The sequence below is a fragment of the Coniosporium apollinis genome (assembly GCF_000281105.1).
Source record: "Coniosporium apollinis CBS 100218 chromosome Unknown supercont1.53, whole genome shotgun sequence".
Taxonomy (NCBI): domain Eukaryota; kingdom Fungi; phylum Ascomycota; class Dothideomycetes; genus Coniosporium; species Coniosporium apollinis.
The window spans coordinates 70,403-93,709 of NW_006913315.1; the positions used below are offsets into that span (position 1 = coordinate 70,403).

A 23,307-nucleotide genomic window follows, 5' to 3' on the forward strand; every position below is an offset into this window, starting at 1 on the left:
GTTTATACTCTATCTTAAGAGTAAGTAGCCTATTTACTACTAGACTAACTAGAATATTAAGACCTATATTATCTATAGATAACCCGTAAAACTATATCTACTAACCTCTTTATAGTGAATATAAGGGATTGTACTAAATAGTACTATTAAGACTTTTCTACATACTATATATAGAGTAAAGATTATAAGTAGTAGGCTTTTTACTATAAAGGCTTTATAGTTAGCTGCATTATATAGTTTTCTATTATAGTAAGCGAGATAAACTATCTATATCTACTACTAGTAAATATTACTAGCTAGCGCTTAGAGCGTTCTAGATATCTTAAATCTTTTAAACTAGAATTAATTTTAAACGATTTGCTAATAGAGAATAAAGGGGATAAAAAAACTAGTTATAGTTATAGTTGCAACTATATACCGCTACCCTTAATATATCTTATAACTTAGATATACTATAAAAGACATAATAATACTAGTATAGATGGTAAATTAGCATAGTATTCGATTGTTAATAAGAGTATATCGAGTTCAAGCAATTACTTTATTCGAATATTGCGAGTATAATAGAATAATAATAGCGCTAGGGATTTATACAATGTTACACGACAAGCTATTAGTTCAAAATCACCTCGATATGACTTTCAGTATAATCTGCCTCAAGCTGTTGAGCGGGCTTGCCTTCCATCAGACCATGGATGTAGCATTCACCGATCAATTCACCTCGTCTCACGCAGTTTCCTTCCTTGTTGTCTTCTCCTCCTTCCATCCTCCGGTAGACAAACGGTGTCTGTGAGCCTTCGGGGACCATTATTACGTCTCCTGGTCGCATACCTTTTGGCCCTATACCCAGGAATCTGACATTCGTGAAGAAAAGGTGGCGTTGAGATAGTATCATAGATACTACCGTGACGTAGAGCTCCAATTGTTCCTTTAATGGACTCGTTATCTCCATGGCCTTTGCTTGTGACAATGTAGTGAAGCCAAGGATGTCTTGTATTCGGGCACGACCATACTCTAAACCGGCCTCTGCGATCCCTCCAGACTCATAGAGCGATAGCATGGTATGCAACACATCATCTTGCTCCTGACCGGCACCTCTCGATGGGAAATGATATGTGGTGAAGTTCTCGTCATTGGTGAATGTCGACAACGAGATCTTCATCGGCTTACCCATCCACTCATACACCTTCCACGTGTCGACGAACGTCTTAGTATTGCCTGTGTCATCTGACGACTCCTCTACCAGCATGAAGATAACGAACAATAGATCCATTGCTTCCAGGGAGTATTGAGCAAATTCTTCTCTGGTAATTGGCAGAGCGTTATCGGCTATAATCGTCCGCGGAAAAGCCCATTTTCCAATCCTATCACTGTAGTACCTTGGGCCTTTCGCTGCCAACCAATACATCCACCACTTGTAGAGCTGTTGTAATGCATCTTGATCGATCCTGATGAAATCCGGCTGCCCAGAGAGATTTACATTTCCCGGTACTTCTGTTGTCGACGGAGACGGAGCATCTTCATCCTTGAGGTAAGCAAAGTTCACCCGATTCACGGTATCAACCTTGATGGCATGGACACGCATACATCCATCCTCTTCAAGTTCGACTTTGGCAGGTATCTGCGTTGCCGCGTGAAATTTCGGATAACCGTGACCACCAAGCCGCCTAGTATTGTTGGACCAACGACCGAAATCCGCAGCAAAAGAACGAACCCGTGACATTCTCGTAGCGGACACACCGGCATAATGAAGTACTGTGAGGTCACCGAGTAAAAGTGTCTTAACGGCCAACGTTTCCCATACTTTTTCTGGAGCTGAGCTGTAATCAGGTTCAATGGACAAAGAGTCGTAGGCGATCCCCAGCATTCCGTACACTCGATCAACCTCATTGCTACATTTAAGATTCTTTCCAAACGCACAGTATTCGATTATGGAGGAAGGACGAATGACCGGGTCCTCGTAAGCATAGACAGATGTGTAGGTAGATGATTGCGTGCCCGCTGTGCTGCCGGAGTATTGCGTCTCACGCATGCCCCAGTATCGCTCGCGCTGTTGTATCAATCGCCACGAGCGGTCGAATTCTTGCCTGAAAAATAACTGAGGAAGACCCTTTCTATTGCTGATCCACTCGTTTCTCAGACTCCGACGACGAGCCATCAGCTGAAGGACTGCTGTTGCCTTGCTGAAAAGCTCGTAACTGACCGAACGGCTTCCAGACTGCAAGATAAGGTCCTTGGCAAGGATGAATTCCTGGACAACCCACACGCGCTCGTACCATTCCCGGTGGTAGATCGCAAGCAAACTAAGCCCGTTGCAGTCCTTAGCAAGCTCTTTGAAGTGCCCAAGTGCACTCTGGTCCACTATGGCTCGAGGGAACGGCGGAAAGATCGTATCGAACCCGTAAAGCGAACAATTGCGGCCAATACGCTCGAGCTCTTCGAACCCCTTCTTCTCGATTTCGGCAACGTCGGGATGGTCATGCTGCTTGCCTAACCATACGACAACCTTACTAGCACTTTGGTAGATGTCTTTCATCATACCAACTTGCCAGCCTTTCTCCACATTATCTGACTGGTTTATGCAGAGAGCATCGACCCAGAGTATACGGCTCGCGCTCTTAGGACGTAATGCTCGGAGAGCATCTCTGAGATTATCTGTTATGTAGAGTGCTGATTGAGATGATATTTCGTCAATTCTGTTAGGAAATTCGTTCCCGCCCCAAGTGTAAGATAGTGCCTCGAATGTTGGTTTTTGGGACAACCTGACTTCCACCAACATGCATCTTAGAGGGTCATCTGTCCCAGGGAGCAGCTCAAGGAGTCTAATTGAGTCTAGCTTGTCGATTTTGGTGTATTGATACGGCTCTGAGCCATTTGATTGCGCCATGATCGATGCTATCTGAGCATTCAAGAAGAGACGTCGTCGGCTTTCGTTATTGAGGTGCGCGTACGGTCGCATTAAAGTTGCATGGAACGCGTGAGCTATATCGACTCCCAGAATACAGTGAGGTACTTAGTTCGCTGGCGGAGGGAACACAGAGAGGCGCTAAAGAAGTCGAGCGAAGGAAAGTGGGAGAAGCTCTCTATATACTAATAACAATGGGCTGCACATATCACGCGGACTCAGCTTACTGTAAGCTGGACGACTGACGTGGCATCCCCGCACGGAGCCTCAGCCTATCATGCGCTAGTGCGCTCTTATCTAATACAATTCTCAGATTCTCATTCCAGACCACCCATCCCACTCCTAGCTGGCATTTTGCCTGCTCCAGCACCGGATACACCGACTCTCAGATCAGTCTGTACTGGATACAGCGCCTGTTCGATCCCCTCACCAAGTCACGCGCAGGTAGGAAACAGCGGGTGCTGATCTGGAACGGCTTCGGGACGCATAGTGTTTTCAATAGATAGATGCCGACTCATTGAATATTTGAGTTGTTTGGACCGGTACTGGATCTTTAATAGCGGCGGTACTGCAGCTAGCCGTCTAGAGGTTAACTGACTAACTATCCCAATCGCACGCGTGACATACAAGGGCTTCCCCTATTACTTTTCACCGATGCTGGTCGTGCAAAGTGCATACTACTTGCTGACTATAGGTATATTTAGTGCCGTCCTCCCGTGTAAGCTCGAAACGTTCCTTGGAGGGTCCTATATAGTTGTTCAAGCGGCCCTTATAGTCGTCGAAGGGGCCCTGCGCCGTCTTTACAGCCCGCGCGTCGCTTCCGGAACTCTTCTACTTCAAAGCGCCCCGAGTGGCGAGTCTTACAATACAGACAGCGAGTTATTGGGGCTGCCAGACAGCGAGTTAGAGGAATATACGCAAGCTGTTTCAGGCCCTCTTAAGGCATAGCGGTCCTTTAGCAAGAAGGCGCAAGCCATGGTCACGTCGGGCACAGTCACGTCCGACACGATCACGTCCAGCACAGTTATGTCTACCACGTCAACGTCCGCCGCAATTACGTCCATACAAGTCGATCCAGTGCGGCAGCCGGAAAGAGCGTCTCCAAGGCCGGCACGCCCACAACAGGCACAAAGCGCTGCAGGACGAACGGCCCTTGCTAGTCAACGGACTACACGAGCAGGTTAAGCATCGGTTAAAGACAGAGGAGCGGCCAGAGCATGGGTCACAGGTCGAGAAGCAGCCGCAGCGTATCCCACAGATAGATGAACAGCCAGTCTAGCCAAAAGGCCTTGTCCGCCACGAGGAGCAGCATGATGCAACCCCGGTATTTAAGTCGCCGCACTTTCAAAGCAGCCTGCTTTCCGAAGGGCCGGGCACGGAACTAGAGAATGGACACCTAGTCAAAGAATATGATCGTCTGAGCTTTTCTTTAGCGACCTCTGTTTACAAGTAAGAAAGTGGAACACAGAGTTAATGGAGAACTATACAAGGCTCAAGACCGAGTTCGAAGCTCTTGAACCAAATGTTATGCATAGAGATGAGTGGCCAATCAGGACCCACGCCTGGCTTAAGGAAAAGCACGAGGATCTACAAGCACGCTTGACTAAACAGATAGCGACCCTTTAAAAAGAGCACAGTTCCCTTAAGAGCAACAACTCCTCCTTATAGTCGGAGGTCGTGGAGCAGATCGAGAAACTGCCCGCGCTTTAAGCACGCTTCATGGAACGGACGGCGAATCTCCATAGGACTAGCGCTCACCTTGGGAGCAAGCACGGCACCTTATCCCCGAAAGTCGTAGAACAAGCTGTCGAGCCGTTAGGGTCCATCGCCGCACCTTAGGAGGAGCACGCCAGTCTACGTACGCGAGCCGCCATGCAGGCCGAGGAGCTAGATCAGGCTTTCAATTCGCTCCAAGGCCAGTATCGGGCGCTCCAAGTGATTGACCATAAGACAAGGGTGAAGCTCTTCCCGTCCGCATCAAGCTTCCATGTCGCAGCACGCGTACGTGGCTACGTGCTGAGCGACGCAGGCTGGAGCCGCATTGCCGTCGACCTGTGTAGTCGTTCCGGGGCGGGAGAGCTCATTCTTCAGACTGCAACGGTCGGTTGCCCAAGGGATGTACGGGATGTACTTCGAGACCCAAGCGCTCATTACGAATTTGACGCGGTGTTTTCGCAGTCGGCCACCAACCAAAGTGTGTGTGAATATCTACAGCAGATGATACAAGATTTCTTAAACAGCCGTAACGTCTGTATCTTTGCAGATAGGGTAACAGGCTCCGGCAAGTCTCACACTTTATTCACAGACTGTAATTCGGTTGCCTTGTTTGTCACAGAACACATCACTGGTTAGCTAGAGAAGAGTGTCAATAGCGATAAGTGGAACTATTACGTTGAGTGCCCCTTTGTCGAAGTCTACAAAGAAGAGGTTATAGATCTACTTATTGCGGACGAAGGCGAAAGGAAGCCCGCCGCGCGGATCAACATCCAGCCTAGTTATACCAAAACTCCACCCATACGCCGCAAAACAGGCGAGTTATATCTCTACCCCTTCTTATCGGTAGAACCAACGGCAGTCATAGTTGCGCGTTCAGCATCGCGCTCAATTTGAGGTCACTTCCGAGGGCTCTTTCCCCAGGCCAGACCCCTGGCAGTCGCACATACCAAAACGCCATCTGGGTAGCACTTCGGATTTAATGGATGCGAGTGTGTCGGAAGGCGAGCCTAGGCTAGAGCGCTCTAGCAGCGCCCCCAAGACGAAACCGCTGCTCTAAGGCCCCAAGCGTGAGTTCAGCTCCCGGTGCCTACTCAAGCCTGTGCGCGACTCCGGCGGCAGTGGGATGCTCCAACCGATTGAACTCACAGACTAGTAAGCGTTTAGGAGCGGAGGTGGGAGCAATAGACCACACTACAACAGGCACATGTAGGTGAGGGCGGGTGTTTAAGAACACGCGCGGCGGCGCAGTTGGTCCGACGCACAGGAAGAAGATGAAAGAGGCTGTAGATCCTTAGCCATAAGCAAGCGTATGCGTGGGGCGGCTTGACTACGGAGAGTGAAGCTTTAGGAGCGGTCACCTGAGAGTGTACATAGGGGCAATAGTGCGAAAGCTGTTACTCGCAAGATGGATGCGCGCACTTGTGATGCGATTCAGTCGTTGGTCGACGTTTCTCGCACCAGCCGCAACCACCGCGGCCCCCTTAGTTGTGCAGAGGCAATCACAGCATGTCAAAACACTCGAGCAAGAACGTTAAAGGGTAAGTATCCACGTATTTGTCATTAAGAACCATACAAACAATGGATACAAACAACTAATGATAACTGCATCTCACCCAGGCACGAAAGGCTAAGATACCCCTACTACACGATGATCTCCTGTCCTCCATTTTTCCCGCATAGATTCCTTAACACATCAGCCTCACGGTCGCGACCATCTACTCGACGAACAGCCAGCGCACAGCACCGATAACCCTTGCCCAGAAGAGGTCCAAAAGACGAATAACGACGTCAAGGATAAGATACCCTATAGAGAAGGCGGCGATATAGATGGCCAGAACGGCGAATTTTGCGGTGTATGGATTCATCGAGGTATTAATCACTTCCTCAAGGGAGGAAAGCCCCACAATAAAGTGTTCAATGCCGTTGCTGATTGTGTGTAGAGCTACTCGCAGCACCGACGCGATCACCTCAGCGTAGTTGTCGTAGGGGAGCGACTTTAGGAAGGATAGCTCCGCGATGAGTTTGGTGAGAGTGTTGGTGATTTCGTTCCGCGTGAGCGCCTTAAGGAAGTAGGCGGATGGAAGCGCCTCAAGGGTGACGTAGGACACCGCCAGTGGTACCTAGGTATAGTTGTTAGCTGCCTGCTAGCGGCTAAGAGGAGTGGTTAGTGAGTCCTACCTTGGCGTATTCGTAAGCTTCTTGGTACGCACTCGTTGCAACTTGCAGAATCGGACTCTCCCTAAAGGCTTGCCGGACGAAGGACGCGCACGTGTTGGTGATCGCCGTGATGTATTCAGGTATCACGCCGTTGAGGTTGGTGCCATTGAACAAGGCGGGGCGTGTGCCTTGCGTGGAGAGCAAAAGTGCGAGACCTAGGAGCAGGACTGCGAAGAGCAGAACCTTGCTTGTCTTGCTTGCCATATTGGTGAACCTGATGAAGAAGAGGAAGATTTTGAGGAGTAGAAGGACGCTTGACGTTTTGATAGAAGTGATGGATTGTAGAAAGATACCAGCGGAAGTGTGTTGTGTGAGCTGGGGGAAGATGGATGTGCGTTAGGAGGTTGGAGTATGCTCCCAGTATGCTCCCCCAAGTACGTACGAAGCCATGAGCTGAGCTGGGCCCAAAGGGCTGATGCATCGCTAGAAACAAGAGATCTAGCGCTACCTTGCACATCGCAGGAGCGTCTCATCACTGCAGCTCACGGAGCGGCAGTTGAGTCATTCTTTCACAGCTACTGCTGCGAGCTTGCTTGCATAGAGCTTGAATGCCGAGACATGGCTTCAGGTTCCCGCGAGAACTGTGGTTTGCATGACAGAAGCGGCGTTTGCTTACCCGCCATCCAGCAAAGGAGGCTGTACTGATGGTTCAGCCCTGACCGCTTGGGATGCAGTGCTTGAAGCTTCCGATAGACAACCTCTCAACATGTGTGTGGTGCAGCTGGTGCGCAAAAGACACTGTGAGAGCCCGACGGGTTGAGAGGCCCAGTATGACGGACGTTGGCGGATAATATGCTCGTTTGCCGTCTTTCCACGTCCGACGGGTAGTAGTCTATATTAGCGCAAGAAAGCCTGCATCGTAGCTGAAACCGATTTTCATGCTACATGTTTGATCAATCTTGAAACGCACACCTGTGCAGTGAGCCAATCAATCCTCTTACCAGCACTGTGCATCCCTTACCAAAGAGGCGCACTACCAATCGGACGTGAAGAGGAGGGTACGAAGATAGCCAGTCAGAGCGTTCTGAACCTTGCCTGTGCGTCATAAGTCCCTCCCACCGCAGGGTCTGCCGCCTATGGGCCCGGCGATGCTGTCTGCCAACGGTGCGGACGAGGCCAGTTGGCTGAAGCCGCTACCATTTCCGCGGCTAGGGGTTTGACATGACCGATCCCGGAATCTAACCATTTTGAGAGGCTGAAGCGGTGTAAAGGCGTGGTTGGTGCAACCTCAAAGCAGGCAGTCAGGCAGTGCGGTGGCTTGATAATCTAAGAGCTATCTACCAGCAGAGGTACACATATCCGTGCCAAGATCCAATGTGTTTGCACTGTTTAACCAGCAACAGTCAACAGTCTTAGGGCAAGAGGTAGTGCTGTTCTTGCCCTTCAGCGGACCACAGCCGGAAGGGGTGTGATTAGCAACCTTTAAAGTTAAAGTCATGGGTATACTCAACAGCTTCGGCACCCTGGGCGCAAGAAGTAGCGCGCCAATCTTGCCAGGCTAAGCTTCGATAGGTAGTCACATTTAACGTGCAGCCGCCTTACGGACGGCATAGCAGAGTTGGGTAAGATTACTGATTAGTCACGTTGGCCTTCTATTCGTAACAAAGAAGGAATTGAACCAAACCCATCCACTACCCATGTTGTCCCAAACTAGTCCCAGCCTCTCCAGCGTCAGAAGTAGATACCCTCAACGAACCGTGGTGTTGTCCGTCCAAATAAACACTTCCTAGGAACACCTCCCAATAACACCCATAACCGATAAGGACAGTGGCCTATCAGCGCCGAACCCGTGCAAGTCCCAGATGTCCCAGATGTCCCACGTCTCAGAAGATCAGCCAAAGGCCGCGTCGAATCATGGTGTAGACTAAGCAGACCGCGAGAAAAAGTCCGTGGATGATGGTGCAAATCGTCTTCAGCGTCGTAGTCTCGATATTATACGTACCGCGAGCAAGCAGGTACAGGTTGAACATCAGTGCCGTATATATTAAGAACATGGCGAACTTGGCGGTTGGCTCATCTAGGACCAGGCGCAGCACGAGCTCGAGTTTAATAGTAAACGCCACGATAGCGTCGGCATACCCTAGGAACATACCAGGGATGAAGGCTGTGGTGGGGAACTCTACGGCTGCGCGATTTAAGGCTGTGTTCCACATATTTCCCGCAACGCTGGAAGTCGCGGTGAGCAGGTCTCTTATGGTATCCAGCGCCGCGACAGCCAAATCCTGGAGAAGGAGCGCAAACTGAGTGATGGAGGCGAGCATATCTTGAGGATTTGAATAGGGCTTCGAGGTGAGGAACTAAGAGACGGGACGGTGCTCTTCGATTGAGTGGTCGGCGAATGGGAATATGGTCTACAGATGACTAGGATTGGTTCTGATGTTGGATGGATGCGTAGAAGGATGCTCTTCGATCAAGCGGTTGCGATGTGAAGTTAGGAAGAACGCGAAAGCTCGTCCACGGATGACTAGGAATGATGCTGAATGGGTTCGATGCTGACGAGGGATGATGGTGACGGGAGAAGAATGTGCAGGAGGGGCGCTTTATGCCATCCGACCGCGCTTGCGAGATTGGGAATGTCTTAGAGACGGACAGCCGCTGGAACATGACTGCATCAGTCTGTGGGCGCGCGAGCCATATGGTTCACCCGGACGCGCTCCAACATGGCTGAGGTAGACTCAAATTGAGGACTTCCGAAAAACGACGTTTTGACTATTTAAAGATAAATGAGACATGCGGATGACCTATTAGGACGTGCAAGGCAATACAGGACCTTAGGTGACGCAAATCAGCAAATAAAACGCGTAGAGCCTTACCGAGCTTGAAGAGCGGAGCAGTATAGAGATGCCTATAGGATAGGGCTTCGGAGGTCCTCGGACGTAGATTTTAGCAGTTACTAACTCTTATAGAATATACTAGAGGCTGCAGGTGAGGTTGATGTCCTATAGTAGATAAGTATTATTAACTAATGAATTATCTCCTTACCTAGCCTTGAACGCGTTGTTCAAGGTATTATCTATATAGTTAGGCTGCCAAAGTCCTTTATTAAGGGGCTGCGAAGAGCCTCACCCGCAATAATATAGACCTTCTATAGGTTGTCTTATAGAGAGTCTCGCTTTAAAGCCTTGTCTGGTATAAGGTGCTTTAGTTACTATATTGCTGGCTTAGGTTAGGCGTGTTTAGACTTAGACGGCTTGGGCACTTCGCGAGCTGGCTTGACATTAGATAAACGAAGAAATTCCATGATCGGATAGCCTAAGATAAGGAGTCTTAGATTATATATTATATGTTCGGATAGCCTATCGTGGTAGATAGTATCTCACAAATTAGTAGAAGGTTCTAGGCTAAAGGTAGGGTGGATTTGGAAGTGCGGTAGAGGTACGAGACAAGAGCGATAACGGTACGATGCTGGGAATATATAGTCTATGGAGACAGGCGCGGGACACGTCGTGGCTAGGAGGAAAGGGGGAGCTGGGAGAGTCGATTTTGACGAAGGATCTAAGGGCCGCGTTCAGCGCCGGAGAGAATTAAGGGCCTATAGTAGTGGCAGCGGTAGCGTAAGGTCCACAGGCGGCCTTCTAAAGGACCGATGGAGCGTGCCTTGGCTTGCTGTGCGGTGTGAAGTAGCTGGGACGGGTCCTACTAAAGATGAGGTGGCTGTCGCATCGATTCTGGCAGGCGGGTTGGATTTCGTGGATGTTGAACGGTATTGCTCAGCCTTGGGTGCGCTGAAATGCGCTGAAATGCGCTGAGGTGTAGCCTCCCGTCCTCTTCAGTGTAGCCCATGGGCTCCGACCCCGGAGACTGTGGGCCTGAGAACCACTTTCCAGCGCTACATAAGTAACTTATCACGCTCGGCTTGCGGGAACGCCTCATCTTCGTCTGCATCGAAGATACCTCCGTACAGCCTTTTCCCTGCTCGTCTTCTGGGGAGGCCATCGGTACTCCGAGACTCCGCGCTAGACTACCTAGGCACTTACCTCTCCTAACCTCCATCCCACCCTCCGAGAAGTCACTACGGCCTCCTCCAGCACCTTCGCCATGCACTAAGGCGTTTACAGCAGACTCCATTCGAAGATGTTCAACTAAACGCATCTCGGAGCACTTATCAGCCGCCGACTTTAATGCCACGACTTACGCTACTACTGCGAGCCCGCGATTCTCTCTAGCCGCAATGGAAATGCATCGCAGACACTGTGTTCTCTCTAAATGGCTAAGAGAATAAAGACCGGATTTCCATCCAGGACGTCGATAATCGCTCTTCTAGCCCAGAAGCGAGGAAAGTGACCGATACAATCCCGGTTTCTGGTTCTGCAAGTTACACTCGCCGTGGGCGGGGAAAGTCAGCATTCCCTCGAAGCCAAAGGAAGCGAAGACTGGCTTCTCGATCCAAGATATCGCTAACAGATTCTCTAGCCCAGAAGCCAAGTAGACCACGGCCTCCTTCGGCACCTTGATTGTCTTACTAAGGTGATTTCATTCAGAAAAGCATCCGCAAAGGCTTTAGCTAACACTTCGCCTACAGCGCCTTTCCTTTTGGCAGCCCCTGTCCTCCGATGTACCTTGTAGCTGTAGCCCAGCCAGTGGCTCGACCTACGTCCTCCTTCTCGCCCTCCACCACACAGCCTCCAAATTAGGGCTCAACCTCATCCGTAGCCTAGCAAGCTGAGGAGATCGGCTTGGAAAGACCTCGTTTCCCCCTCCTCTCCCCTCCCTACCCCTACCGACACCACATCGATTCCGTCTACGTATGCAGGACTCCTAAACACACGTATTGCGCCTCTACCGCCCCGCATCGACTCGGACAAGACGGCGCGGAGGAGGTGGATTCTGGTTTCGAAGGTGCTTTGGCCCGCTGATGGTGGAGAATGCGCGTGGAGGGATACAGTTGGATGAGCGTTTATGTACATAGCGATAGCAGTCAGATATGTTTTTACAGAAAAAAGAAGCTCTCTATTACCTCCGCGATGGCTTTCCCTAAACGCCCCGAAGCGCCTACCTTCCTGCTTCGGACAACGCTGAACCTATGGACCTGAAGGAACACTAGCAACGGTCTAGCTAGATATTCGTGCTAGATATTCGTACTAGCGATATCGGGCTTCAACAGTCTCGCACCCCGCACCTACGTTGTTGCTTCCAGGCCAGGCTGTACGGCTTCAGAGGCACAGCGCGTTAGTTCATCGAGCGTAGTCCAGTTCTACCGGAGCTTGTTAGCTAGATAGGACATGCTCTCGTGTATCGGATGCAGTAGGCATGCGGATGCTGTCGACCTTGCTACGAACGCCTTGTACTAGGATCTTCGTGTCTTGTAAAGCATTTTGTAAGGACCGGGTGCCTTAAAGCTGAATAGGTGTCGCGAAACTGACAAGCGGTATCTAGTGAGGTTGAAGTGTATTGTCGGTAGTAAGGTTCTCCTTGCCGACGGTCTGAGCGGTCGGCGAGCTTGTTGTCGCTGGTGGCGCGGTCCTGCTTGCTCGCTTGCCGAAACCCTTACCAGGCTCTGTAAAGAAGCCGATAGGTTTTATTGTTTAGCCGCAGTATAGCTCTACGATTGTTGGAACTGGCAAGAGGGCTATTAGGTACTGTATTGGCGAGCGCAGGTTTGATGCAGCTTGGTCAACGGGTAGATTCTTAACGAGCCAGATGGGATCGGGCAATCAATAGGCATAGACTCATCAGGCATGAGCGGGAGCATTCAGATACTGGGTTTCGGACTTTAGAGTTGCAGTCACAATTGCGGATGGTGTAGGAAGTCTCCTACTTTTTGTACTAATATACTTCGTTTCTACCAATATACTTCTTTAGGTATTAGGACGAGGTCTATGTCAAAGGATGATTACATAGATAGTGTAAAAGAGAGAAGAGAGGAGTGCTGGAGAAGAAAAGACTAAAGCTGCGCTTAACCTCTATAGACGAAACCTTGCCTATTAAAGAACCAACTACCGAGAATGATAGCCCTTTAACCGAAAAAAAGACTACATGGATAGTGTTAAAGAGAGAAGAGGAGTGCTGGAGAAGAAAAGAGCAAAGCTGCGCTCAACCTTTATAGACAAAATCTTGCCTATCAACAAAATCTTGCCCATCGACGAACCAACTACCCTAATACCAAGCCCCTTGACCGCCGTGATCCACAGCGACCGGTGCGTCAATCTCCCCAGTTACTGCTCGCTTTTGGATGCCAGACCCCGGGATCGCTGTGACGCCTGTGCGCGAGCGGGAGCGGGGTCCGAGAGGCCGAAGTTTCATGGTTTGTACCATGCGTAGTCCCCTCAACCATGTCGTAGGTAAACGAGCAAGGCCAAGCACGAGAGCCGGCCGTAATGCATGTAGTACAGCCGGTGCCGTCCTTAGAATCACCGCTGCATTTTCTCTTCCTCTGTCGGCATCGTGTGCAAGACAAGGGTATGCGTTTGCGTTTACGTATACGTGGGGCGGGCGTGTCTGGAGGTTGCCCGCCTGAGTTCGGTACCGTAAGATTATTTGTCGTGTCTTCGTGAAGCAGGGAGGAAAGGGGCGGTCCCATATCGAGAAATTGACTCGTGGCTGTAGTGGCATACGGCTGAGTAGGATAACCAGGTTCTGGTAGAATCACCTGGCTCTGTTGAGTATTGAGCCAAGATAAAAGGTATGCGGAATCCATTTGAACCGGAGGTGAGGGCGGACAAGGCTCGAAAGATGAGGGCGGGAAAGGCTCGAGAGGCGGGAGAGGAAGAGACCTGGAAGCGAAGAGCGAAGGAGGAACAGAGCGTGGGTGGCGTTGGCTGTTGAGATACGGGTGTTGGTGGGACTGCTTGACGTGGGAGCTGCCAAAACCGTCAACTTGAGAAGGCTGTAGGCGGGGAGCGTCCAAGGGGAAAGGATGTACTGACACGAAACTCTTTGGCATAGTAAGGCTCCACTGCTGGAAAACTCGAAGACTGTGAGCAAAGGTAATAATCTGAATAATGAGCTGGAGCTTGTAAGGCGTTGATGTGGGAAAGCGTTAAGACGAGAAGGTTAAGACGAGAAGCAACAGGATTATATGAAGAACACTTTGAGATCATCATATTGTATATTGCTGCTGCATGACGTTACTACATGTTCTATCATATCTGACGAGGATTCTATCATAATCCAACGAGGATTCTATCACAATTTAATAAGGAAGATGTTGTAGAAAAGGTCGATTTGGCACTGCAGTGCAACATACTGCAAGTCTTGATCGACAGCTTACCAGGCTAGACCCACCTCACACTCCACTATTTTACTGCATGCTTTTGAAACTGATGCAGAGATGGAACTCAGTTAGCGCTGTTTTACTACATAGCTTTCGAACTCAGTGAGCGCTGTTCCACAACAGTTGCATCGTGCAGATCGGTGTTGTGGCAGGTGAGATCGATGGAGACAGCGCCTGGCTGCCTCGTCAGCCCTTGCTTTGTTGTGCTTAAGCCACCACATGCAGGCAACTGCTAGGTATCCTTCAGTCGATGTTGGTGTAACTTGGTCGTAAGGCTCAAACGTGGTTGTGGACAGCAGGTACCTGCGTGCCTGTGATAAGTGCTGCCCTGACTGTAGCGACGCTTACGGGACCCTGGGACCCTCGGACCCTGTAGTTTGTATTTCCGCCTGTGATACCTGGGCATACTGGGCATGTTCTCCGACGTACGAAGGCGCAACCACCAAAACAAGCGGCAACCGCTTCCTCAGTAAATATCCCGTCCTTCGTATGCTGCGGCCATGTTTGGAAAAGCGGGCCCGGATGTCGCCTTAGTAGAAGCGAGATGCTCATAGATACGATCCAGGATGGAGATGCAGCGCGTTACGGCGGAGTTTCTCGGCCTGATTTCGGACAGGCAAGCTTTGGCGCTCTGTATGCGTGAAGAATGATTGTAACTGCAGCTCTGCAGATACCGCATACACTTCAATGTAAGGAGGTATCAGGCTATCAGCGGTGAGGGCTTGCTAGACGACGCCGTACGCGCGAGCCGTGGTGACTACCCAGATGGACAGCCAACCAATTGTACCGGAGCATCAGGGCATCTCTCTGCATCTACGTGCGTCGTGTAGCTGCGGTTCAACCATGGATAGAGTTGGAAGGAGGATCAAGAGATGCAGCTGGCGGAAGTGCATCTAAGGGGCCGCGGATGCGCAACCGGACGTATCGGACAAGCCATGAACCTGAATCTACCTAGGTGGCGCGGATGTCCAAGCGGTTGCCGCTGCCGAGATCTCGCAACCGCTTACCATGTACGTCTCTCCGCGATCAATTGGATGCTGCTTGTTCGTGACTATCTTGAACAACTGCTCAAGACACCTCTCTAAAGGGCGGTGAACACCGCTCAGCGTTGCATATGCATTTCTAGTCAATCGGACGAAATCACGCAATCACTCATTGGCGTTTTGTTTCGCAGCTCGACCATCTCTGAGATGTTTGCGTGTGGCTCCGATAACTCCGGTTGCTCAGAGCCGGCTCCGAGCCGTCAGATTTCACCAGCAGATTCTCAGACCCACCTCAGAGCTACCGAGCTGCCGAGCTGCCCTTTGGAGTTCCATTCTCGCTTGATTTTCACCCCCTAGCTAGCAGAGGCAGGACAACCACATTTTTGAAAATTAAGCGGTTCAAACTCATTCTTTTTTTTACAAAAGTTTCAGGAGTGCATAATGCAAGCAGAACTTCCTCCACACGTCGTGGTGGTGGTAATGGTTGAGGCTGGATGGATGGAGCTGGACGGAGCTGGAGCTCCTTGCAGCAGCTTGGCAGCTTGGCATCTTCGAGATCTCGCGAGCCGCTCTCGAGAAGGACATGGGCTCGGCAGTTCTGAGATCTCAGAGGTGGCTCTGAGACCTCAAAGGTGACAAAAACTTCTGCCGATACTCTCAAAGTCTTTCAAGCATTGGCCTTGTCGTTGGTGCTCGTGCCGCCAGAAAGTTAATCTGACACGTGATCTGTCATCAACTGCGACGGTAAGGCTATTCAGCGTGCTGCATTCATCAACAACGCATTGTATAGTAGTTTTGAGGACATAGAACTATTCAATTTGAGTATCTATTCAGCCCTGCTAGTGATTGCCGCTATAATCTTCGCGATAACGCTGTGATTTCTGTCTGAATCGCGCCGCCGATACCAGCTTCAAACCGCTTGACCGCCTTGCTCTAATTGGTCAAATGGCCTAGCTTTCTGCCTGAGGCCTTCTTGGTTACTGAATTTACTTTCCTTCGGCACAAGTCTCCCAAGCTGCTTCCTTATGTCACAACACACAACACTCCCACCCGAGCTTCGAAGTAGAGCACAATCTCGGTGGTAGACACCTTCAGCCTAAATAGGCTACAGATGTGAGAAAATCGGCCAGTAGGTGTTCCGACGGTATCCGGTATGGATGCTAATCAAACGGTCAGTCTATTCTTCACCTAAACAGCGCAGGCGCGGATTATGTAACAGGCAATCTCACTCACCTTAAAGCTGTCGCTTGTTCTCCGACTCACTATTCACCTCGCTCGACGTAGAGCTGACGCCTCACCTCGAGAAGTCCCTTCGTTCGAACGAATGCAACCAAGCAAGCCGCTTTGCAGCGCCGCTTCGACCAGTCTCTTTTGGATATGACGAGGCAACATAACACGGCGGCGTCGGGGCATAGGCTGTAGGACTGAGGAGGAGTGCAGTGGCAGGAATGGTGCGCCGGACGGTTCTACGCGGCGGCGGCGCTGCTCTTCGTCTCGGTTACGGATCCGAAGGCTACGCCTCAAGGGCGAGGGAGAGGAAGAGGACATAGGTTGTCGGAGCGGCACGCTGGGTGGCTTAGCAAGGCGGCGCCTCTGCTCTTCGTTTCGCTCGAGGATCCGACCGCTACGCCTTAAACGAGGAGCGGAGGACGCTGGCTGTGCGGGCTGCAGCGGTGACGATGGTGATGGTGGTGATGGTGGTGATGGTGGTTGCTTACGCTGGGATGTTGCTGGACTAGGCTTGCGACCGATCTTGCTGTAATCTCTACGAGGCATCGTGGTTATGTCTTGCTCCGGCAACGCGATTTTGTGTCGTTTACGCAGCAGAGCTCTTGCAATATAGCTGTTTAGAGCGAACACTGTATTGACGCGTCCCTCACCTACTTAATAGCCGGCTTCTTCTGGAAATGCTTCTCCTGTCTTTCCTTTCTGGAATATGCAATTCACCCGGGACATATTCTGTATCTAGACATGCTCTGTTTCTAGACGCGCTCTGTTTCTCGACACGCTCTGTTTCTAGGACATGCTCTATTTCTGAGTTATGCTTCTTTCAGAATATCGTTCGGTACGCTCTTCAGGCGACGTTTTACAACATCCTCTTATCCCAAAGGTGTTTTTCCACCCTTCTAGATCATAGTGAAACATTTTCAAAGACCACTCTGTCTAAAACATTGATTCTTCCCCCTGTCTTATCCCTTATTATGACTTCCACCGTAGTTTCACTGTTTCGTAGCTACCCACACTCTCTTCTTGTTAGTCTCCCCGTTTCCCCTCTTCTGCTAGACTTTCAGACCAACAGCATACCATCAGACCAACAGCATATCATCAGACCAACACCATACCAGCAAACCCACTTCAACCAATCCGCGCAACAACAGCCACTATGACGACCTCACCAGCTTCCTCCGGAACTGGTACGGCCCTCCAATCGATTCAAGCAGAGTTTCCTCTCAAGTTCCAACAACTCCCCGCGGCTGTTTACCTCACACCCAATCTTTCGGCGGACACAAGCAGCAGACGGGTCGTAGACAGCTTCATAGCTTTTACCACCACGTGGCCAATGCTCGCTGAGGCATGGTACCATGAACTATCTCGGCTTGAGGAGCGCCGTGGTAGGGCCCAGCCACTCGACAAGCCCAGAAGTTTCGACATGGCGGCCAAAAACCTCGGCTCGGTGAGTTTGACTTTCGACGATACTGTCTGATAGCGTGGTTTGCTAACCTGAATACCTGACAGAGGTTCCACGAGGTCGATACACCTCCCGCGGGTTGCACTCCACTCAGCAAGAAGGAGGCATATCACCTGGCAGGATACTTGTGCAACTGGTTCGGCAGGTGCTTGCTAGCGCATCTTCCTGCGAGGCAGGCGGTGCGTTGCGAGCGCAAAAAGCTGAAGAGGGTTATAGCTAGGTTGGCAAAGGCAGTCTGCGCGTGGGTCTTTGATGATGAGACCGGGGCTAGACTTAAGAACTACGGCAGTATTCCTACGCCGTATAGCCAGGAGATGCGACGGGCGCTACGCTAAGGTTTATGTGTACGAAGCGGATATGGTTTTTGGTGCGGCTTGGTTGGGTGACTGTAGGGTAATATAGACGGATAGACGGATAGACGGTGGGCTATTATTAACATTCTCCAAACCTTCTCACTGGGCAAGAAAACCCTGATGCTACCAAACGGCTAAACCTGTGGTAATAGATACAACTGCACGTGATTACCACGTGAGCTTTTCAAGGCGGCTGGAGCTACTCTCCCCGCCGGAAATAAATAGAATCACGTGCCGTAGCCCGTCCATCATCAAACCACGTGGTGAGGGTAGTTCTATAATCGCCGCATTCATTGATTATCAGGCCCAAGGTAATAATACAAGCGCGTATCGCAACAATAATTTCTAGGCCTCAGCTTGGAGCTATATTGGTAGTGGTTAACTAAAAAGTCATCTAGAAACGAGCTGGCTGAGTTTGGTCATGGTACACGGGCTGCGGCACGTGATTCTATTTGTTTCCGGCGGGGAGAGCAGTCAAAAAGAACTCCTTGACCTTTTACACTTGCACAACGCTGCAGACCTTAACGTACCTACACGACGTCTTCTTATAACGTTTCCACCCTAGCGTCTATCACCGCTACGGCTCAAGACAAACCAGTATCACCAAATGAGCTCGTCAAAGCCACCTTTCAAACTGACGCCGTTGGATAAAGGCTGGGACGACGACGACGACGACGCAGCACTAGAGAGGGAAGTCCGAACGCTTAGGGCGAAGAACGAAGAGGCAGCAGCAAAGAACAGGGACGTTGAATGGCAAAGGAAACAGCTTGAGCAACGCCTAATGGATATGTTACTTACTACAGATTCGTTTCTGCACGCGGCAAAGCAAGCTCTACAATCTCAAGCTAGTGCTCAGTCATGCCTAGTAGAATGGATTGAGAAGTTCAAGGAAGTAGTCAAAAAGGTAAGCGTCAAGCCTACCATCTCTCAACATTCTTAACAGTTGTGCTGACATTCTTTCTGAAGGGTGCCTCTATGGAGGATAAGGAAAGCGTCGCTTGATGCTTAGGTGGCGAGTCCATAGCAAGGTGAACGGTAGTAGTCGTCGACAAGGCTCGCAGCCGCCACTCGTGATGCGTGCGAGCCTCAATGAGGGCCATACGAGTAGCCGTAGGCAACAAGGGCTCCGGTCCTCAAGACGCCCAGCATAGCCTGTAGCCGCGAACGAACGCCTAACTACGAACGAGCCTTATAAGTACGCGACTGCCCCGCACACCGATGAGAGCTCCGAAAGTCAAAGGTCGAAAGTAGAAAGTCGAAAGTCGAAAGTCAGTGATGCTTATCAACCTATGTTACAACCGTCAACGAGCTTCTCTACTTCGTGGTTTGCAATGAGGAGGCTGTAGCTGCCACGGCGGTCTACCTAGGTACGAACACCGGGATACATTCATGTCCGCTTGCTTATTTAAATGCAGTAGCTACAGCGTTGTTATTCATTTTGGGCATTACTTCCGACCGACCGCTTGTTCGTCCTCCTACTCCTACTGCGGATACCCCGAGCTCTCTGGCCCTGCAAAACGAATACTATCACCAAGACCCCTTTGGGTTCCCACAGTCGCCGTTCTCTCATACCTAGGCTCGGACGAGCAGAATAGTGTAGCCGGCGCCGGATGTCGTTATTGCTAGACAAAGCAGAGTAGGCGACAAAGCATAGAGCAACTAAGCAGCGGCTAATCAACGCGTAGCACAGATCACCGAGCTCTCCAGCGCACCGCGCCTTTCTTTTCCTAGCCAGCCCACAGTTACCTTTCGCCGCACCTAAATTACTACATCTCAACTCTCTCGGCATATTGTATCATGCAGACGGGGAAGGCGAGGCGTATCAGAAGTCAATGAAAAGCAAGGCCAAGCACCTAGCTTCAGATAATGCTTTGGCCAGCAAAGCCGGACAACGTCTCGACTTAGCCACCTACGCACGCGCCTGACGCGAAACGTTCTGCGCCGAAATCTGCCCGCCTCAAACGTCGCGCCACTGCTTGATATGTTGGGCTGTCTTTCGGCTTGGTGGTGCTCTATAGGAATAGGCTTTCGTCTTCATCGTGGCAGCAGGACGGATTTGGATATATAGAAAGTAAATAGGATTTATAAGTACGCCTGATACTTGAAATATCCATCTAAATAACTTGATGTATTGAATGCAGAGCGGAATCACGTGAAGAGGCACGAATTCCCCCTAGTTGGCTTCGGTATTCGTGTCATCTCTCTGACCACGGATCTCTTTGTGGAGATTTCACAGGCCTTGTTGATTCTATAGACCATAGAGCGCCGTCTCTACAGCATCAAAGCAAGCTGTCAAACAAAGCCAAAAGGCAAGCCGCCACGATCGCCCTCCCGTTTTGGACAGATTTTGCGAGTCCCTCTAAGGTTACTCTCCATCTGGGGCCTTCACAGCCATTTCGACGCACCTCTGGAATATTTGGGGCTACGGGCACAGGGGCCGTACCGCTTCCGCAGAGCCGCTCCCGCAGAGCCGCGTCTCTCGTCCCTTGGAGGCAGGCAACGTTACAGAAGTGTTGTCACCGAGCGGCAGCGATCAAACTAAACATTCTCAGCCACCACAACACTAATTCCAGAGATTCAAGTCACCTATGATAGAGAGTAATGGCTTCTACATATGTATCAAGTTTTGAGTATATGCATGAAGGTGGTGGAGTGTGAGGAGTGTGAGGCTGTTTTTGCTAAGTAAGTAGATCGACAATACTTCTGCAGCTTTGCCTGAAGGGCGCCCGAACTTTACTAGCACAGCTCTCTCAGTTGCCAGACCGCTCTCCGCCTTCTTCCCTCCCCTCGCCTATCACTCGTCGGCCGTCAGCCATTTCACTTCCACCATCCATCGCTCGACCTGTCTCCTCGGCTAGTCCACATACTTGCTAAGCCAGGGTGGTTAGGCCTTACGCAGACTATTGTAGCTTCCGCCTAGCTTATCTTCTTCGAATGCGAGTAGTCGACTACAACTCCAGCAGTTCAGCGCCATCGTAAAGTCGAATCACGGACAGCTTGGCATGCCAGACGCCCACAGCATGTGGAGACGGGCAATCGGCTCGATCGGCGAAGGATCCAAGTTCTAAACAATCGGCAGAGACGTCAGCGAACATGCGGAGGTATTCGGCGATATAAGGCGCAGCTCGGATATGGACACGGACAGGCAATTCATTAAATGACTGATAGTTGGGAAGGTACTCGCTGCTTTCGCGAGCCTCTCTTCGCCGGGACAAGCACTCGTGAGCCTCTTAAGCGCATTTCGACTCCTATATTAATATCCTAACAGATCCAGGGACCGTCGTCCGCACCTCTCGTCGTTCTCACGCAATCTAGCCTTAAGCCCCCTCAGCCTGACAGCCAGCCCTTCAGCAGTCTTGATACCTAAAGCGGCGGTGCCAACATGTCTCCGCAGTCGTAGCAGGCTCTCCTATCCCTAGAGCCGGAAAAGAGCAGCTTGATGGCCAACAATCCAGCACTCTACCTATAAACAGCTCCAGCGCTGCTCCGAGTCTCAAGGTCTTCGATGAGGTGTGCCAGTAGGCTGAGCATATCTGCGAGCCTGTTTCTAGCTTCCAACTCAGTCCGCGAAAGGCTTTCTCAGACCTAAACAATATTCTCAGCTTTCGCGCCGCGTCTACGCAACAAAATACCTGCCCGAAATGGCCGCTTTAGCCGTTATCATCCCGCGCATCCAACCTCGCCATTAACGCTAGGCTGGACCCACGCGCTCGCCAGCCGTACGGCGTCGCGGTGGCACTTAAGCTGCTTAGCATCTCTATGCTGCGGCTTAAGTACCGCGCGGTAAAGGCGTGCTGGGAGGGCAGTGGTGATGCGGCGACAGTGGCGGGCCTGGGCGTCATAAGGAGGGTTAATGGGCGGCGGCTAGTGCTGATGGCTTTGCCTGACTGCGTTTATGTGTTGGCGGCGGTTGTGCGGGCGCTGGGGAGTTGGGTGGAGATTGTTGACTTGTGCGCGGAGCGTGTTGCACGCGGGGGGTTGTGTTGTGCAGAGGGGTTGTGTTTTGTAGGGCGTTACGGGCGGGAGGAGGGGGAGAGGTTGTATTTTGTAAATGTCGCAATGCCGCTGTTATTCGAGTTCCTTCAAGGCAATTACAGACCCAACAACGCCCTCTCCTAGCAGCGCGCATTTCTCCACCTAGCCGAAAAGGCCGAGCAGCTTGCGCTCGACGCGCAGGCGCGTGGCCATGCCTCTTCGGCGCGTAACGCCTTCCTTCGCGCAAGCAACTACCTCCGCACAGCCCAGTACCTGCATCCCGCCACGCCTAAGTCGGGGTGCCCATGCCTGCTCGCCGCCTACAAGCGCAGCATTGAATGCTTTCACGCACCGACCCGGCTGTTCCCGTACGATGTCCAGCGGGTTAAGATCTCGTATAGGACGGAGAAAGGCGTGTAGAGCGCGCTGCCGGGATAGCTATACCTACCCGCACCATCACCGCGTCTCCCGGACCGCAGGACCCTAGTGTCGCTCTGCGTCGGCGGCGCCGACTCGACGTAGGAGGAGCTGTACCTCCTGTCCGCGGCTGGCGGGCCGGGCCTCTGGCACGCAGTACGCACACCATGCCGCGCACCAACCGCGCAACCGTCTACCAGCGCGAAAAGGAGCCCATCTACTTCTTAACATCTTCCACAGGCCTGCTGGCTACATGGCACATCTCCGGAATCCGGCGTCCCGTGTTTGAGTAGCAGTACCTCAATAGTGCTGCAGATGACAATAAGTCTAGTATCGTAATAATCTTCACCCTCGACGCCAGCTACGTGCTACTAGGGCACGAAAACCTGCGCATGGAGTTCGTTATTATGTTTCCGATGTGAGGCACTCCAACCACGCGGATTGGATAAGCGAGGCGGTGCTTAAGGATTTGAGTTGTGATGCTATTAGCGAGAAGGTTGTAGTCAATAGCAGGGCTGGTAATAGCGGAGAGTGACAAGCGAGGAACTTGAGAAGAAGAAGAACTTACTAGAGTCTCTAGGGAGGAGCGAGATGGAGGCCGGAGGATTGAGCAGTGTTTATCATTAAGCGGGCAGTAGGGCGGACCACTAAGCCCGGAGGGCGGCCGGGCGTCTGCAGCAGGGAGGACGAGCAGCGAATAGCAGCGGCCAGACAGAAGAAGAAGACACGGTGTCCATCGACTCCGACTTCTCGCCAACGCAGGGGGATGCGGGACAGCTACCGCCGAGCGCACAACAAGGTAGGCCGCAGCAGAAGGAGCAACCCGCAAGGCAGGAGGC

The 23,307-nt window shown here is 51.2% G+C and overlaps 5 protein-coding genes across 5 annotated transcripts; 2 read left to right on the top strand and 3 right to left on the bottom strand.

The window, feature by feature from the left end:
• Nucleotides 1–613: 613 nt before the first annotated feature.
• W97_08399 (uncharacterized protein) lies at nt 614–2,887 on the bottom strand (the record flags this gene model as incomplete). The annotated part of the gene is made up of 1 exon (XM_007786213.1): nt 614–2,887. One exon carries the CDS (start codon nt 2,885–2,887, stop codon nt 614–616), a length of 2,274 nt encoding a protein of 757 aa, XP_007784403.1.
• Nucleotides 2,888–6,336: 3,449 nt separating this feature from the next.
• W97_08400 (uncharacterized protein) lies at nt 6,337–7,042 on the bottom strand (the record flags this gene model as incomplete). Its single annotated transcript, XM_007786214.1, has 2 exons — nt 6,337–6,741; nt 6,800–7,042. The coding sequence occupies 2 exons, from the start codon at nt 7,040–7,042 to the stop codon at nt 6,337–6,339; spliced, it is 648 nt and encodes a 215-aa protein (XP_007784404.1).
• Nucleotides 7,043–8,661: 1,619 nt separating this feature from the next.
• W97_08401 (uncharacterized protein) lies at nt 8,662–9,099 on the bottom strand (the record flags this gene model as incomplete). Its single annotated transcript, XM_007786215.1, has 1 exon — nt 8,662–9,099. The coding sequence occupies one exon, from the start codon at nt 9,097–9,099 to the stop codon at nt 8,662–8,664; it is 438 nt and encodes a 145-aa protein (XP_007784405.1).
• Nucleotides 9,100–17,417: 8,318 nt separating this feature from the next.
• On the top strand, nt 17,418–18,058 carry W97_08402 (uncharacterized protein; the record flags this gene model as incomplete). Its single annotated transcript, XM_007786216.1, has 2 exons — nt 17,418–17,708; nt 17,771–18,058. 2 exons carry the CDS (start codon nt 17,418–17,420, stop codon nt 18,056–18,058), a joined length of 579 nt encoding a protein of 192 aa, XP_007784406.1.
• A 625-nt stretch (nt 18,059–18,683) lies between these two features.
• Nucleotides 18,684–19,078, top strand: W97_08403 (uncharacterized protein; the record flags this gene model as incomplete). Its single annotated transcript, XM_007786217.1, has 2 exons — nt 18,684–18,980; nt 19,043–19,078. The coding sequence occupies 2 exons, from the start codon at nt 18,684–18,686 to the stop codon at nt 19,076–19,078; spliced, it is 333 nt and encodes a 110-aa protein (XP_007784407.1).
• Between the last annotated feature and the right edge of the window lie 4,229 nt (nt 19,079–23,307).